At 40.9% G+C, this 18,300-nt stretch overlaps 1 protein-coding gene across 1 annotated transcript in view; it reads right to left on the reverse strand.

Annotated features, from left to right (window-relative positions):
• The window catches only part of LOC134444519 (NACHT, LRR and PYD domains-containing protein 3-like), a 163,427-nt gene that overhangs the window by 80,529 nt on the left and 64,598 nt on the right, over positions 1-18,300 (reverse strand). The window contains exons 4-5 of the mRNA XM_063193824.1: positions 11,980-12,093; positions 10,382-10,495 (exon numbers count right to left, since the gene is read on the reverse strand). Coding sequence (XP_063049894.1) covers positions 10,382-10,495; positions 11,980-12,093 — 228 coding nt within the window. The remainder of the gene's footprint in view (positions 1-10,381; positions 10,496-11,979; positions 12,094-18,300) is intronic.

Below are 18,300 nucleotides of genomic sequence, written 5' to 3' on the forward strand. Positions count from 1 at the left end.
TCCCCAATTCATGGGTTTTTGGAGCTGGAAGGCCAACGTTTATAAAAAGAAAAAAAAATAATGATTGGAATAGTTAAAAAACTGGGCCATGAATCTACAATCCATGACAGTTTAACATTATTGATGGAATTATGGAAATAAATCAACTTTTTCATGGTATTCTAATAAAAAGGCCTGGAGCTGTATATATTAATAATCTTGGTGATAACCTATCAGATGCAGATATTCACTTGTATGCAGATGATACTATAATATATTGTTCTGCACCTTTCCATGGAAAATGTAGTATACATTTTTAATTTGGTGCCTTCTTGGCCGAGAAAAGGCAGAAAATGACATTTTAGTGCTTGTGGATTTGTGACAACAATCCCCATAATGCATTGCAATGCTCAAGTTCCACAAGTCACACCCAGTTATTTGGGACTCTACGCATCATCCCTCACTCAGCTTGCAGGTGCATCACAGTGGGACAGACTGGAAAGGAGAAGCTGGAGCACACTGCAGCTTAGTTTTCAAGACTTTATTTTGTGCACACACGCTACCAACGTTTGGGTGTTGCTACACCTTCTTCAGAGTCAAATGATAGCAAGAGAGAGACACACATTTTAAGACTTAACATGCACAGGTGATCCCACTTGGTTTGGCTAAAAGTTGGTCTCATCTCATTGCAGGTAATTGACCCCACCCCCCAACACCAGGACAAGATTGTATCCCCTTTGCATTTAGCTGGCAGTAAACATACCCGAAACAAATAATCAATGCATCGCTCAGACTAAAGGACAATATTGTATGACGTATGACATTACAGTATTGGATTCACGGTAGGGCTGCACGATTATGGAAAAAAATCATAATCACGATTATTTTGGTCAAAATCGTAATCATGATTATTAATCACGATTATTGAATTTCGCAGATTTAAAAAAAAAAATTATAACAAGGTGAAATATAACCAAGAATTAATTACATACGCGATGAGCAAAATAAAATTAATTATAATAATTATGTAAAGGCAATAGCATGAAACTTAGGTGGACAGATTTTTGGCCAGAAACACCAGCCTGTCAATATGTTCTGGCTTCAAGGACGCTCTCAAAGGTAGGTCACTATTGCCACGATTAAAGCATAATTAAAATTTTGACTTCGATTTCACTAATTGTGATGCGATCTGGGAAAACCCTTCACATGGTGGGATTTTACATTTTTGAGATATCGTTACCATTTGAAAGTCAATTTCAAGCTCTTTCCAAAGGTGTTTTCGTTATTTTCATATCTTGTCTCTATCAAATGTTATACTTACCCAAAGTCAACTTAGTCGTTTGGAGGAATTCTGAGAAAAAACACTCTAAAGGTTGGGTATGGAGATTGTGGCCAGAGGAGGTATTGCAACTATGCAAGGCGATTGTGGCCACAGTGAGTATTGCAACTATGCAAGGCGATTGTGGCCACAGTGAGTATTGCAACTATGCAAGGTGATTGTGGCCAGAGAAGGTATTGCAACTTGGGAAAGTGTGAGGTTGAGTATGGAGGATTGTGGCCAGAGTAGGTATTGCAACTATTTTTTCTTTGATTTATTTACGTAATGTGTTTAGTTTTGAGTTTGAGTCAAAGAAACAACTAAGGAAACAAACAAAAAAAATCCTTGTTTCAACACAGCATGGATAGCACATTATTATGGATAATTATTATGATCATAGTAATTATTATTAATAATATTATAGTTATTGGGATACTGCATAATTGAGCCATTCTAAGTACTTGGGACACTCTGATCCCCAATGGAGACATTATTATAGTTAGCTTTTCATTCAGTGCTTGATTGTCATTATCATCTTTCGTTTATTAGTTTGTAAGAATAGTTGTAATCCACATCAACACAATGTAACGTTCCTAGATTCCCGCTGTGCAATAATTGATTTCTTTGTATAACTATAATACAGCATAGACCTAATGTTTATATAGGCAAGACTTCAGCTGTTCCTTTGTCAGATAGCTATCTAGAAATTGGAACAGTGAAACAATTTGGAAGCAGTGTAGCGTCCTGCTACGATGCTCCGGATGCCTCACTGATGGTGGGAGATACGGGCAGGACAGTTTTTTGGTCAAGGTACCTCTTAAAGATTAGTCTCCTCCTTCTGTATTATCTCTAGTTGAATTTTGCTCTCATCCATGACCATAGCACAGCCCCACCCTCCTAACCATCACCCTAACTAAAGTAGCTCATCATAGAAATAGGCTCCGCCCCCAGTCCCACACCATAATTGGATTAGTTATAGTAAGGGATATTTCCAATGGGGTAATTTGCAACTTTATGGGGCTCTCAGTTTGCCTCAAATCCATTACTTTTCTTGGATTTGGTATGACATACATTAACAAGCTGTTTTGTATATAACGGAATTATAGATGAAATTGCCAAATAGGCCTAACTTTTGAAACCTCACCAGGCTTAAATACTGCTTTTTCAATCATTAGAGAATCATAACTACTCAGAAAAATAAGTCCCAGAAAGAATACCTGAATGAAAGCAAAATTTAAAGAATTCATTAATCTCATTTATTTTTCTACAAAATCTTAAATTTGTAATCCAGTGGCACTACTTCTGAGGACAACAAAACACTGGAAAAAAAATATTGTTTTATGCAACACACCAAGAGTAGGGCTAGCACATTGCACTTGGTTTTGACTTTCAGATTATTATTATTATTATTATTAATATTATTATTATTATTATTATTATTATTATTATTGTAAAAAACAGAAGGCTACTCATCAAACACTACCTACCACATGCCTGTTAATTTCAAATCGGCTGAATGGATGTAATTTCATTACTTTTCACTATAGGCCTATGGGGTCTTCCATGTTTTTTTGTCTCCCAGACCCCCAAACTGCTGGCTAACGAATGTAATTTCATTACTTTTCACTATAGGCCTGTTTTTTTGTCTCCCAGAGACACCCAAAATGCTGGCTAACTGTGGGTCGTCTATAGGCTACATACTGGCCTGTGTGTAGGCCTATAGAATCATTTCAAATTAAATTGTCTATTTATTGATTCATGTATAGTCATGTATCCTCAAAGAGAAGAGAAAGGGGAATGCTTCACTAGGTCCTCTGTCCAGTTAGTAGTCATGTAGCCTATTCGTAATTTACTGTCCAACTTTTGCCATTTTTAAATAGGTTCCTAAAGCATTCCATCGGGTAAAGAAACGAATGACAGGCCTATTAGACCAGCCATTTCACTGTTTAGGGTGTGAAGCGAAAATATCAGCAAAACCTTTTCAGGTGTCTCGGAAAAGTGCAATGAGCTCTCTGCTCGGAGGTAAAACATGGTTTTGCGCGATTCCAAAACACCATCTGCACGCAAAAAAAGAAAAAAACATAGCATACGTCATGCCTCGGAATACTTGTAGTAGGCTGCACAGGGCGGTGAAGACCGCTTTGTTTTTTACCCTCTGCCGCAGGCAGCACAGACATAACAGAAGAGAAAATGTTTTCTCCGCGCTTATCTTCTTCACTATCTCGCGCATCGCTTGAAAGGACTTGGTGATTTGAAAGACTGGGGTGAAAGTCACCGGTGCATCTCAGTTTGACTTTGAAAATTGACTCTTGAAGATGTCTTTACCAAACCCATTAGTTAGGCAAGACATAAATGCACAGGTAGCCTATATTTTTTTAGATAGGCCTATATGAGATGATCCAGTGACGCTTCTACAGTGTTATGGAGCCAGTTGACCAAAACCACGACACTCAATTCAGCACAGCGTATTATGACAAAGTGTGTACCAGCGCGGCAAAAGAATGAATCTTTTCGCTATGCGCTGCCTCGGAATAATAGGCCTACAAGACCACTTTTGACCCTCTGCAGCAGGCAGCACAAAAAATAGAGAGGAGAAACATTTTTCATTGCGCTCTTCTATACTGTCCGGTGCGTCGCGGTAAATGACTGACATGAACTAACGTCATCTAGTATCTCAGACTGACTCTGGAAACGGACTGCTGAAGACTTGTTAACTGAAAACATTAATTGGGCTCGGTTCTAAATAAAAGCATTTTAATCTTCCACATCTGAGATGATCCGATGAGGCTTCTTTAAATTACAGAAACCTAACAAGCCCTGTCTTGACCACATCTACATCTTTCAATTCAGCACCGTTTATTATTACAATAAGTAGGACACAGCGCAGTAAATTAAAAATTTTCCTAATAGATAAATCACACGGGCGCTTTAGTTTAAGGTTTGCATGTGAGCTATCCAATAAAAAAAATGAAATCTACATTCCAGTGCCGTTTAGTAGCCTAATTGCAGTTGTATAAACTGCAAGAGGCACATAGACTGGAGTTGATAAGCACAGGGCTCGACGGCCTCCGATCCACGGAGAGGTGTCGCCTACTGTTTGTAGGCTATTCATTGTTCCTTCTTTCTTTGGACCTAGGCTATAACTTGAGGGAAAACTCTGCTTCATCGAGACAGAAGGCGTTTTCAACTGCTCAGATGCGCTGACAATGAGTCAGTGAATAGGCCTACACATGTGTAAATTCTGAGCCTTCAAGTCTACAAGCTCTGATGTTTTTCCCTCAACCTCGCGCGCCCCTGCGCTACAAGCGTAGTCAGCACGTTGGCTGCGCAGGCAGACTGCTCACGGCTGCCTCCCTTCTCACCACACATCGGGCCATTTCAATCTTCATTTTAACACATTAAAACAGCGATTTCAGACAAAATATTTTCAGAGATGATAGACATGATGTTAAACAACAATAATTTAATGAAAAACCGATTTCAGGAAAACATTGCTTCTCGACCTATTTTCGCTGTTTCCTGAGAAACAGCCAGCGCGACATCCGACGGGTTTTCCCAGATCGCATCACAATTTATCACGATTTTCGATTATTTTCGATTAATTGTGCAGCCCTAATTCACGACATTATGATTCAAATTTTATTGGGAAACTACTAGTTGCGTTTATATTTGTTGTCATATGCGCCAAATACACAGCCCACGGAGCAGCCCCCACCCTCTCTCCTTTCCGGTGCGTGTCTGTGTGTAGTCTATGCATCGCGTGTGACAGCAAAAAAAAAAGTAACACTGAAATGGGGCTGCGCTAGTGGTGTAGTCTACGTAGAAAGCGGGTATACGGAGTATGTCCACTTCTAAATTTCAGGGATTTCAGTATACCCACTTAAATTTGATTGATCCATTGTTTTGAATAGCACAAATTAATACAGCATACCCACTTAAAAAATGCTCAAATATACAGTATACCCACCATAAAAAGTAGACTACACCACTGGGCTGCGCTTGTTTCACCTTGTTATGAAGAAATGAATTGTCAACTAAAACCATTAAAGTGACTGGCCAAGAGCTGCGCAGTGTGCCCAAAGCCCGTCAAAGGTCTTGACGGACCCCTGCAAATGTCCCAGTTAACACCAAGCACTATCAAAATGTCCTGGTTACAGACATTACATCGCCATCATCAAGTTGTTGTACTTCACAATTGAATATAGCTTCTAGTAATCAGCGTGTGTATACAATAAGTGTACACGCATTGCCTATGAAACGCAGCCAAAACGTGTGCCTGGTTCTAAGGTTTTGACGGACGTAGCAACAATAACTAGGGGGCGTGGCTTTTGCGAAAGGTGAATTGCTTGTTGCCAAATGATGCCTGTATTTGATAGCCTGGCTCTCGTGAGACCCCTAGTGCTTCGTGCATCTTCGTTACACTTCGTGAGCTCGCACAGGGGTCTGGTTCAGCCTTGTCGAGCCCGAAGTCCTCGAGTAGAAAATAAACGTGCCCCGACCATTGGACAATGTCAATGTCAATCATCGTGGAGTGAGGCGTTGACGGGTATGACGTAGCATCTTGCGCGACATCACTGTAGTGCTACTAGCACACCCCTCAGTCAGTGTGGCTAGCACAACAACGGCGGCCTGCATACTGTATGAACTCCGCGATTTCAAGTGTTATCAAAACTACCAAACATTCATTCTTTGAGAGAGGAACAGAAAACAAGGAATTAGTTGGTGGCAAGAACGTTCTCGCTCTTCTTCCAATGATCCACTGAAGGAGAATGAGCAGAGCGCAGCGAGTGAGCAGAGCGCAGTCTTCAACTGTTTACAAGACCAACTTTAAGTGGGGATTTTAGTCGAGAGGTCCATGCCACATATAAATGGTGAGTGAAAACCTCTTGGTTGTTTCTAACGTGTTTTTGATGTGTGTGAAACAATGACTGACATGGTAGGCTACAACTGTGAATGCCCCCATAGTGCCGGTAATTCAATATTGTACAAGCCTCATTTCCAGACCTCGCATGCTATGGTGACTGAGTGCTGTTGATCATAATAGTATGCCAAGATGTCGCATTCAGACAAATTTGTTTATGCTATAAAGTTCGTGTTAAATTAAATGTACTATCCCCGTGATCGCTGCCAATGCAGCATGTCCCAAAACGTCAGCATGTGAGAGATGGAATGTTTATTTCACGACGACATTCTGACTTCAAACTCACCAGGATGGCTTCCCCACAGACCTATACATATTGGTATAGGTCTGTGGGCTTCCCCTTTTCACTTTCTGCCCTAGTTGTTAACCTGTTTCGATGGTAAAGACTAAAGTAATCACAGATTTTGCATGGTTAAGAGACCTACTTCGTGTGGAAACAGAATTTACACAAGAGGGTACTGGAATAAAAACAGGGTGAGGCCTGTCACTCACCAGCTACTGGCAACCCCAAGTCTCCCTTTCGGTCAGCAGTAAATTTAAAACTAAGTAATAGTAGCCTACTGCTGTTCAGGTCTTAGCCTTAAATAGGTATGAATTAAAATGCAGATACTAGGCCTATAGAGTATTTAGAATTACAGTTGCCTTGTTTGCCGATTCTATTTTAACATTGTGTGTTGTTTTCAGGTAGGCAAGTCATGGAGTTGGCAGCGTCTGCTGGGATTGTCATCACAGACCGGGTCATCCAGCTGCTACACATGTACAGTGGAAATTGAATTAGGCTCTTCCCTCACTTGTACTGTTGTAAACCATCAAATGAACACTCTTGGTAGACAAGACAGTGAGTTCAGTAATGGCTGGCACAGAGCATGCGCACCACAAGTTTGGAGCCAGCCAGGTCATACGTGTTGCACCTACCACAATTCCATTTCTTTGGTCTTCTGTGTTGAGCCTGTTTCAAAATGCGCCTGTACAACCACATGTGTATAGAATCTACACTACACTACTCCACCAAGATCTAGACATTACTGAAGAGTTGGAAATGTTATCATGGTCTGCTGACAGCTGTACAGAACATGTGTACTTAAATACCAGATGTGCCACTTTCATTAACGAGACTGTCTGCTCTGGGTTTGGGACAAAGCCTAATGAGGCAGCAGTCAACAACAGTCCTTACATTTGACATCAGTTACAAAACAACCTATGGTTTTAAGGTACTTCATGCTACTGGTTGTGAGCGAGGCTTTTTGTGACTGACTCTCCCTAATGACAGATTCATAGACATAATGGAACATGTAACACAGCATTAGTTCAGAATCTAACCATCATCCATTAGGAACAAAGAAGTGGAATCTTGTCACAATATCGAACCGAATATTGAACAAATGGTGTAAATAATGGTGTACACAAGTAATTGGAACATATGTAAATACAATTTTATTGTGAAAAGAAAACACTGTCTAATTGTTTTCAATGTACAGTAATGAAAGTGTAAATAATGACATAAGATATCAATTTATATATACACATTTTTTTCTTTTAAATATTGGTTACTGGCAATGCAAGAAACATAGCTTACAAAATGTAGCGTTCTTGGTGTTAGGTGATGTATTGTACAAAATGAAAACCCAAATGGTGACGCACTCCTGAAATGTTGCAAGTTCTTTAAGGAAAATGCCTTGAAATCTTGTTCTAATATTTTGAAAGGCATGGAATCTGTGAGGGGATGTGCTGGGTCCTCTATGCTGTCGTTTCTTCATACACCTCCTGGCGTCAGACACAGACAAAGGAAGTATAGAAGTATATTAGACAAACATTTCAGAAGGTTATGTGTGACAATTGTGGCTACATACAAGGTTTTGAACAAAAACAACACGGGAATTGATTGCAACACATTTTAAAATATTTCTAGGTGACTTAAAGTTCATTAACAACAGGGTATGCTACTTACTCTGTGTACAGAGTATTTTCCACCCACATGTTGCATTACTGCCCTTGTACATCACTTTGATCAAAAGCGTCTGTCAACTGTAATATGAGGAGTACAGTCTCTTGAGAAATTAATGTAGGTTTAGGTGGATAGTGGTGCAGGACAGCACATATACTTTTCAGTTACTCTTACTAAGAATTCAAACCTGTAACATTGGATACCTTCCGAGGCCACAGGTACAGGTGAGGTCAGCAAGGGTCCTATTTACCTTGATAATAGGTTCTCAGTCATTTCACATCCCCACCCTGATGAAAAAAACTAATTGTTTACACAAATGGGTTTTACACCCCTTAACAATACGGCTTTGCTTGCTTCAGTAATGTACTCTTTGCCTTTGACCTAGCAATGGATGTAATAAATCAGACATACCTTATATAACCGTGGGTCTTGGGTCACCTAATAATGGAGAGAGCGAGAGAGAGAAAAGACATCACCATTGATCAATTAACAATGACACTGTGTGTGTGTGTGTGTGTGTGTGTGTGTGTGTGTGTGTGTGTGTGTGTGTGTCCCAGCTTATGACGTTGAGCACGATTAACTTTGGGTCGTCCGAACATTCAACTAGGGATGGTCACCTACAACTTATCGAAGTGCTTAGCACACTCACGAATCGACTATTTGAATTGACCACAGCTGAAGTGTTTGAGAATACAATCGCGCACAATAACAACGGCAAAAGTGCGACGGCATGGTCCTCTCGTCGAACCGTAATGCAGTTTCCAAAGTGTATAATAGAACTTAAGACGCCCCATCCTGTCTAGTCTGACGTGAACAGCTCTTTATGCCATCCAAGTTAATCAGACCCGAAGTTAATCGTGCACACCGGGAGTAGTTAATGCAATCCTGGTGTATATTTCTCTCATGGTAGGATATACAAAACGTATGGGACTGTAAACGATTTACTGTATTATCATAGGTAAATTGGCATGCCTAACGGTGACCAGAACACAACCAATAATGCTAGTAGCAACTGCATGCTGTTGAGGCTGCATTGTTTTCATATGGCTGGCAATTTTGTCTGAATAACATTTTATCGCTGGTCAATCATTTTCAGCGAAATACACATACTTGATTAAGTTTTATTCATCAATATATGTCACATTGGTTGTGCAGGCAAGCAGACGTCCATTTTGTCTGCAATATTTATCACCCCGTCAGAAACGGACAAACCCATGCCCGTGATGTGTTCACTAAAAGAAAATATAGCCATTTCAAGACATCTAACTTACCATATCTTTGTTGTGATTTATCTGATGCAAACGATGCTGGCACCAAATGAGTAGCCGTCCTCCTTGGTGCTAGGGGCTGGTAGCATGTAACCTGGCTCTCACGTAGGTGGATTGTCAGGTAGCATGCCGCTGTTTGGACCCTGCAGAGTACTCGTGCACTATGTCGGATTGCCAACCAAAATCCACCGATGCCTTGTGTGTTTTGTAACCGTCAGTGGTCCGATGTCGGACACAGGTGGCATACCACAGGCGGCTTGCCGTTCAAACGCCAACAATGATCCACTATACACATGCTAGCTGGGCTGGGACTACTGTCAACATGCTAACTGCTCTGTTGTGGCTTCTATCTCGCGTCGCTGAAAACTACGTCACGGCCCGTTTCAATGTGATTGGTTGAAGTAGTACGTCACTCTTACCTAATTTCTCCAATCACGTTCGAGCTAGAACAGCAAGGTTACTACCAAAATTCCAGATGGATGACAATCCATCTGCGCGAGAGTCAGGTTATGTATTTGATACATAGTGCTGAAATCATGATATAAACTACCAGCTTTTGGCGTTGTCACGTAGCATTACAGGACACCCGTGGCATATTCGACAGTGAGCCAGAGCTCAGGAGAAGCTGCCCGCCAAACATAGTTGGTGATCAGTGCTGATTTCACCTCGTGCATCTTGTTGCTTATGACACTCTGACAGGTGCAGCAGGACGTTCTATACTCGCTGGGAAATTACGTCATCACACCCTGTCCAGCCTTTATAAGGGCTCTAATTCGGTCTGATGACTTTGCCATTGTGACGTGGCGCAAGAGGCCAGGTGCGAACACACGAACAAACAAACAAACAAATCGGGCGATCACATAACCTCCTGGCGGAGGTAACTAGAGGACGAATGAGATGTAATATCTGCATCCTGAATGGTGTTAGAAGCCAATGCATCTGATGCACACCTCTGACCAGCAGGAACATCAGCTCTGAAGTTCCAAGGGTGATCCATGGACCGGTCACTCTTCATGGATACACAGCTCGGCACAGGAGAGGATGGTCTCTTATGCTGCATCGGACTAGAACACACACACACACACACACACACACACACACACACACACACACACACACTAATCAGATATTGTTCAAAACATGACATTAAAACTGTAGAATGGACTCCATGTTACCTGATCATCAAAGAAGTCCAATAAACGTATAGTAGGATCCACTGATTTCCACTTGTCATTGACTGCACCATGCAGTATAAAGTACCAGCTTTTGCCGTTGTCACGTAGCATTACTTTACGTTGGCTAGTTGACTTAACCCTATCCAGACCGGGGGGGGGGCTAAAAGTGCCCGCACCAACTTTGATGTCGTATAACTCCTGAATGACTTAAGCTATGACTACGAAACTTGATGACTTTTCCTAAAATGAAGTTGGCTACAGTGTGATACCAAAAGATTAGGTGTATCATTTTTGTTGTTGCCATGGCAACGGTTTTCTGACAGGTACGCCTGACCCAAAATCACTGATCTAAGTCTCATCAGTGTACCCTCCTTATTGCATACTACTTATGGTATAGTTATTCCATTACATTAGCATAACTTTACCAAATATAATATTAGCTTAATTAATTATCATTAAAAGTTAGCATTTTATGCTAATTCATGCTAATTTATGCTAAATTGATGACGTCATCGCATTTAAAATCCAATAGCTACTATCTTTACCAATGCACATTTCACTCCAATTTTATTTCTTCTTTTTATTTCTCAGTGCTTGTGTGTCTTATGTAGATCATGCCCTGTAAATTTAGTAATAATGTACACTGTTGTTGATGGCTAACTGCTTGCGGCAATGTTTTGCCATATCTACGACGTGATTTTGTCACGTAATTTTTCATGGTTTTTTATATTTTCATTAGCATCAGAAACCCTTGTGAACATTTGAAATGGTCTGATGCACATAATAACTAAAATTCATGTGCATTACCCAAGTTAGATGGAAAATAATTTAAGGTGACATTTTGGGCAATAAAATCAGGAAATGACGTCATAATGACGTCATAATACCCAATAATGACACCAAACTGATGTCAATCAGAGATTTTTGGCTGAAGATCATCTCCTCCAAGTTTGGTGGTCATACGGCATTCGGTTCCTAAGTTATGAGAGGGGGGTCAAAAGAGCCCCCCCCCCGGTCCCAGGAATGCCAAAAAAGCCCGGTCTGGATAGGGTTAAGGCCAACAGGTATTTCATCTATCAAAGTAGGCTATAAATAGTTTCAGCGACATCATATTTGGATACTACAATGTTGATTTCTGCCTTCGATTTTAATATCAAAGTAATAGTGTCAAACTAAAGAGCAAAGTAAAGGCAGAGTTGTGATGTCGAGCTGTACTGGGCAGGTAGACAACGGGCAGTGGAAAAGAGCCTACAGAAAACTGATTTCCGTCTGACCAACTAACATAGTGTGTTATACAGTCACATAAAAAAGACAAGTAATTTGTGCATACTGGACAGTGTTGGAAGCCAATGTAGCCTGTATTTGACACACACCTCTGACCAGCAGGAACATCTCCTCTGAAGTTCCCAGGCTCAAACATGGACCGGTCACTCTTCATGGACATGCAGCTCGGCACTGGAGAAGATGATCTCTTATGTTGCATGGGACTGGAGAACGCACACGCACATACAGTATACGCATGTGCAAGAACGCACGTACAAACACACAGACACAGACAGACACAAAGACACACACACACACACACACACACACACACACACACACACACACACACACACACACGTACAAACACACACACACACACACACACACACACACACACACGTACAAACACACACACACACACACACACACACACACACACACACACAACCATCAGAATGCATTTGTGACAAAACACATTTTGCTCTTAATTACAAGTGGAACAACAGAAATATGGTAAGTTTTGCGCAAAAAACCCCTAAAAACAAGTCCGCATTCTAACAAACCTGACACAGCAAATTAAACAACTGAGAAATATTTCGCTGTTAATTAAAAATAATAATAATAATAAATAAATTATAATTGCTTGTTTCCAAATGATGTGTAGTGCTGAAATCATGACATAGTAGTAATAGTAGACATGAGTATGAATGAGATGTAATTGCTGCATCCTGAATGGTGTTAGAAGCCAATGCATCTGATACACACCTCTGACCAGCAGGAACATCAGCTCTGAAGTGAAGAGGGTGATGCATGGACCGGTCACTCTTCATGGATACACAGCTCGGCACAGGAGAGGATGGTATCTTATACTGCATTGGACTAGCACACACACACACACACACACACACACACACACACACACACACACACACACACACACACACACACACACACACACACACACACACACACACACACACACACACACACACACACACACACACACACACAGAGAGAAACTAATCAGATATTATTCAAAACATGGCATTAAAACTGTAGAGTGGACTAAATGGTATAGTAGGATCCAATGATTTCCACTTGTCCTTGACTGCACCATGCAGTATAAACTACCAGCAAAGACGACCAGTGTGCTGAGATTTATCCTGTTTTTACTATGGTTAGAGTTACGCTTTTGGCGTTGTCACATAGCATTACTTTACGTAGGCTAGTTGACTTAAGGCCAACAGATATTTCATCTATCGAAGTAGGCTATAAATAGTTTCAGTGACATCATATTTGGATACTGCAATGTTGATTTCTGTCTTTTATTTTAATATCAAAGTAATATTGTAGTGTCAAACTAAAGAGCAAACTAAAGGCCGAGTTGTAATGTCGAGCTGTACCGGGCGGGTAGACAAGGCTAAACGGGCAGTGGAAAAGAGCCTATAGAAAAAACGATTTCCGTCTGACCAACTGACATAGTGTGTAAAAAGTGTGTCAGAAAAAGACAAGTAATTTGTGCATAGTGGACTGATTTAGAAGCCAATGTAGCCTGTATTTGACACACACCTCTGACCAGCAGGAACATCAGCTCTGAAGTCCGGAGGCTCAAACATGGACCGGTCACTCTTCAAGGATACACAGCTCGGCACTGGAGAAGATGATCTCTTATGCTGCATCGGACTAGAACACACACACACACACACACACACACACACACACGCACACACACAGGCACACACATACACACACACACACACACAAACACACACACAAACAGATTATTATAGGGCCCCCACAGGCTACATATGACTGCAGCCTAGGGGCCCCTACAGGTGAGATATGCTGCAACCTAGGGGCCCCCACAGATATGGCTGCAGCCTAGGGGCCCCCACAAGCTAGATATGGCTGCAACCTAGGGCCCCCCACCGGCTAGATATGGCTACAGCCAAGGGCCCCCACAGGCTAGATATGGCTACAGCCTAGGGCCCCACAGGCTAGATATGGCTGCAGCCTAGGGCCCCCCACAAAATAGATGACAAATTTGCTGAATAGCAGATGCAGTAATGAAAATGTGATCTCTTATTAATACTCCTCTCTATAGTTGGCAGACGTAATTAATAGTTTGGGATTATGACACTGTTTATGTCATTTTATCCTGATTTTCTATTTTTCTGCGGGGCCCTATCGCTACCCAGGCTCCACCCTATCGGTGACACAACACCTTTGGCTCAGCTACACACACTAGGGCCAGGAGCTTGTGTATGAGGATTCCGTTCCCTCCACAGCGGGAAACTCCACCCACTTTGTCTGGAAACAATCAACTGAGCATTTCCAACCGTTCTAGGTAGAGGCATGTTCAAGGCAGTTACGTGGTTTAAGCAGAGACGGGGAGTAAGAAATGTTTGGTTTAAATTCAACCAGTAGCAAAAAAAAGTTTGGATTACACAACAGAAGTCGCATGTCTGACGTGCAGCCACTTCAGCCGCGGAGCAGTGGTTGGGTTGACAGTGCCTCGGTTCACGTCAAAATGCGAGGCGCACGTTGTAGTCTCTAACACAGTTTTGCACAAAAGCTAAAATAATGTTTTTTGCGTGTAGAAAATCAGTGGTCTTGCGACGCAAATCCAAACCTTTCTAATTCACTGCTATCATAATATGAGCAGGAGGAATTCTTCTGATGATGTGTCCTAAATTCAACTCTGCACCTGGCACTTAGCAAACTTGTCTTTTCTCATCAAATGCTGCTGAGTGAATAAAGCAAGGAAACAGCAATCAATAGGGCCCCAACAGATTAGATATGGCTGTAGCCTAGGGCCCCAACCTGACAAGGGGCCCCCACAGGCTAGAAATGGCTGCAGCCTTGGGGTCCCACAGATATGGCTGCAGCCTAGGGCCCCCACAGGTTAGATATGGCTGCGGCCTATGCCCCCCTCAGGTTAGATATGGCTGCAGCATAGGGGCCCCCACAGGCTAGATATGGCTGCAGCCTAGGGCCCCCCCAGGGAAGATATGGCTGCAGCCTAGGGGCCTCCACAGGCAAGATATGACTGCAGCCTAGGGGCCCTCACAGGTCAGATATGGCAATGTGTGTGTGTGTGTGTGTGTGTGTGTGTGTGTGTGTGTGTGTGTGTGTGTGTGTGTGTGTGTGTGTGTGTGTGTGTGTGTGTGTGTGTGTGTGTGTGTGTGTGTGTGTGTGTGTGTGTGTGCACGAGCTTATGTAGTGTGAAATGTGAAACTCACATGCTCATTCATGGTTCAGCATGTAGTTGTTAATTATTTTAAAAATGTGCAGTAGGCTGTCCATTCATGAATATGATCGTTTCATGAACACTGAGAAATAAACAATTTTCTGCATAATTCCAAAATGAAATAAAAATAAAATAAAATGTATTGATTATTTGTATTATTGTTAGTAGTAGCAGTAGCAGCATCAGTAGTAGTAGTAGCAGCAGTTGTAGTAGTAGTAGTAGTAGTAGTAGTAATAGTAATAGTGGTAGTAGCAGTAGTGATGGTCTTACCCCACATGTCCATGGCTGTCTTCTTCTGGACTGGATCCTTCTCCAGGGCTGCCCTGCACCCCCCCCTCTAGGGGAACCTCCATCTCCAGCTACACCCCTGGAACAGACAGACAGACATCATCACACGAGGTCCTGAACAACTCATGGTCACTACGTCTCACACACTTGTTTGTGTGGCTATGTCAGTCCTACTGCTAATGTCTGAGCTGATCACACACTTTCAGATACTCACAATTACTTTGAACATGATCACACAGACCTGCAAAACCTGCAAATAATACTGCAATATGACATGAGTACAGAGGTGTCAACAGTAAAAGTAGAAGTGTACGTATTTATGGCATGAGTACAACTCTAGCACATTGCGTATTTATGGCATGAGTACAACACTAGCACATTGTCTTACATTGCTGTTACACCACTTATTCCAAAGTTTTTAAGATTAACTTTTTTTCTTTTTCTTTTTTTAAGCAAACACAAAAACAAGAAAACAAACAAAACCACATGGACCACAACATGAAGCAATATTACATTTGGCAACAAGAAAGCAATATTGTATTTGGCAACAAGAAAGCAATATTGTATTTGGCAACAAGACAGCAATATTACATTTGGCAACAATAAAGCAATATTACATTTGGCAACAAGAAAGCAATATTGTATTTGGCAACAAGAAAGCAATATTACATTTGGCAACAAGAAAGCAATATTGTATTTGGCAACAAGAAAGCAATATTACATTTGGCAACAAGAAAGCAATATTACATTTGGCAACAAGAAAGCAATATTACATATTTGGCAACAAGAAAGCAATATTACATATTTGGCAACAAGAAAGCAATATCACATTTGGCAACAAGAAAGCAATATTACATTTGGCAACAAGAAAGCAATATTACATTTGGCAACAAGAAAGCAATATTACATTTGGCAACAAGACAGCAACATTAAGTTACATTTGGCAACAAGAAAGCAACATTACATTTGGCAACAAGAAAGCAACATTACATTTGGCAGACACTTTTGTACAAAGCAACGTACATCTGATGATATAATCCATTTTAGCCTAAGCCCTTTTTGGGAAAGGGTGCCCTCTGCCTATTAAATCTTAAATAAGCTGCCCCTCGTTCTGCCTAAAAAATGTGTTCAATCAGCTCTAATTTGCCCACATTTTTAATAAAACAGCTCAAATCTCAAAATTCTGACTGAGCTGATCACACACTTTTAGATACTCACAATTACTTTGAACATGATCACACAGAAGTGCAAAGCCTGCAAATAATACTACATTATGGCATGAGTATAGAGGTGTCAAAAGTGAAAGTAGAAGTGTACGTATTTATGGCATGAGTACAACACTAGCACATTACGTATTTATGGCATGAGTACAACACTAGCACATTGTCTTACATTGCTGTTACACCACTTATTCCAAAGTTTTTAAGATTAACTTTTTTCTTTTTCTTTTTTTAAGCAAACATAAAAACAAGAAAGCAAACAAAACCACATGGACCACAACATGGAAGCAACATTACATTTGGCAACAAGAAAGTAATATTGTATTTGGCAACAAGAAAGCAATATTGTATTTGGCAACAAGAAAGCAATATTGTATTTGGCAACAAGAAAGCAATATTGTATTTGGCAACAAGAAAGCAATATTGTATTTGGCAACAAGAAAGCAATATTGTATTTGGCAACAAGAAAGCAATATTGTATTTGGCAACAAGAAAGCAATATTACATTTGGCAACAAGAAAGCAATATTACATTTGGCAACAAGAAAGCAATATTACATATTTGGCAACAAGAAAGCAATATTACATATTTGGCAACAAGAAAGCAATATCACATTTGGCAACAAGAAAGCAATATTACATTTGGCAACAAGAAAGCAATATTACATTTGGCAACAAGAAAGCAATATTACATTTGGCAACAAGACAGCAACATTAAGTTACATTTGGCAACAAGAAAGCAACATTACATTTGGCAACAAGAAAGCAACATTACATTTGGCAGACACTTTTGTACAAAGCAACGTACATCTGATGATATAATCCATTTTAGCCTAAGCCCTTTTTGGGAAAGGGTGCCCTCTGCCTATTAAATCTTAAATAAGCTGCCCCTCGTTCTGCCTTAAAATGTGTTCATTCAGCTCTAATTTACCCACATTTTTAATAAAACAGCTCAAATCTCAAAATTCTGAATGCAGCGTACATGTGTCTCCAGGACACAATGGGATAATCGCAGCATAGCACATTTGCAGATGCAAAGTACACAGGATATATACAGAATACTATACTGTTGGTGCAAATGCATAACAGGGTTAATTGGAGCAAATGCATAACGGGGTTAGTTGGAAATATACAGAACACTATACTGTAGGTGCAAATGCATAACGGGGTTAATTGGAGCAAATGCATAACAGGGTTAATTGGAGCAAATGCATAACGGGGTTAGTGGAGTAGAGGACACACATACACAAACACGTCCACATCCCCAATGCACAACATGACTTAGAGTCAACCCCAGTGTCAGTGAGGAGTAGAGGACACACATACACACACAGACACAAACACGTCCACATCCCCAATGCACAACATGACTTAGAGTCAACCCCAGTATCAGGGAGGAGTAGAGGGGAGACAATGGGATAATCGCAGCATAGCACATTTGCAGATACAAAGTGCACAGGAAATATGCAGAACACGATACTGTAGGTGCAAATGCATAACGGGGTTAGTTGGAAATATACAGAACACTATACTGTAGGTGCAAATGCATAACGGGGTTAATTGGAAATATACAGAACACATTTGCAGATACAAAGTACACAGGAAATATTGTATACAGAACATACTGTAGGTGCAAATGCATAACGGGGTTAGTTGGAGCAAATGCATAAC

This window comes from Engraulis encrasicolus, unplaced genomic scaffold (genome assembly GCF_034702125.1).
Source record: "Engraulis encrasicolus isolate BLACKSEA-1 unplaced genomic scaffold, IST_EnEncr_1.0 scaffold_58_np1212, whole genome shotgun sequence".
NCBI lineage: Eukaryota > Metazoa > Chordata > Actinopteri > Clupeiformes > Engraulidae > Engraulis > Engraulis encrasicolus.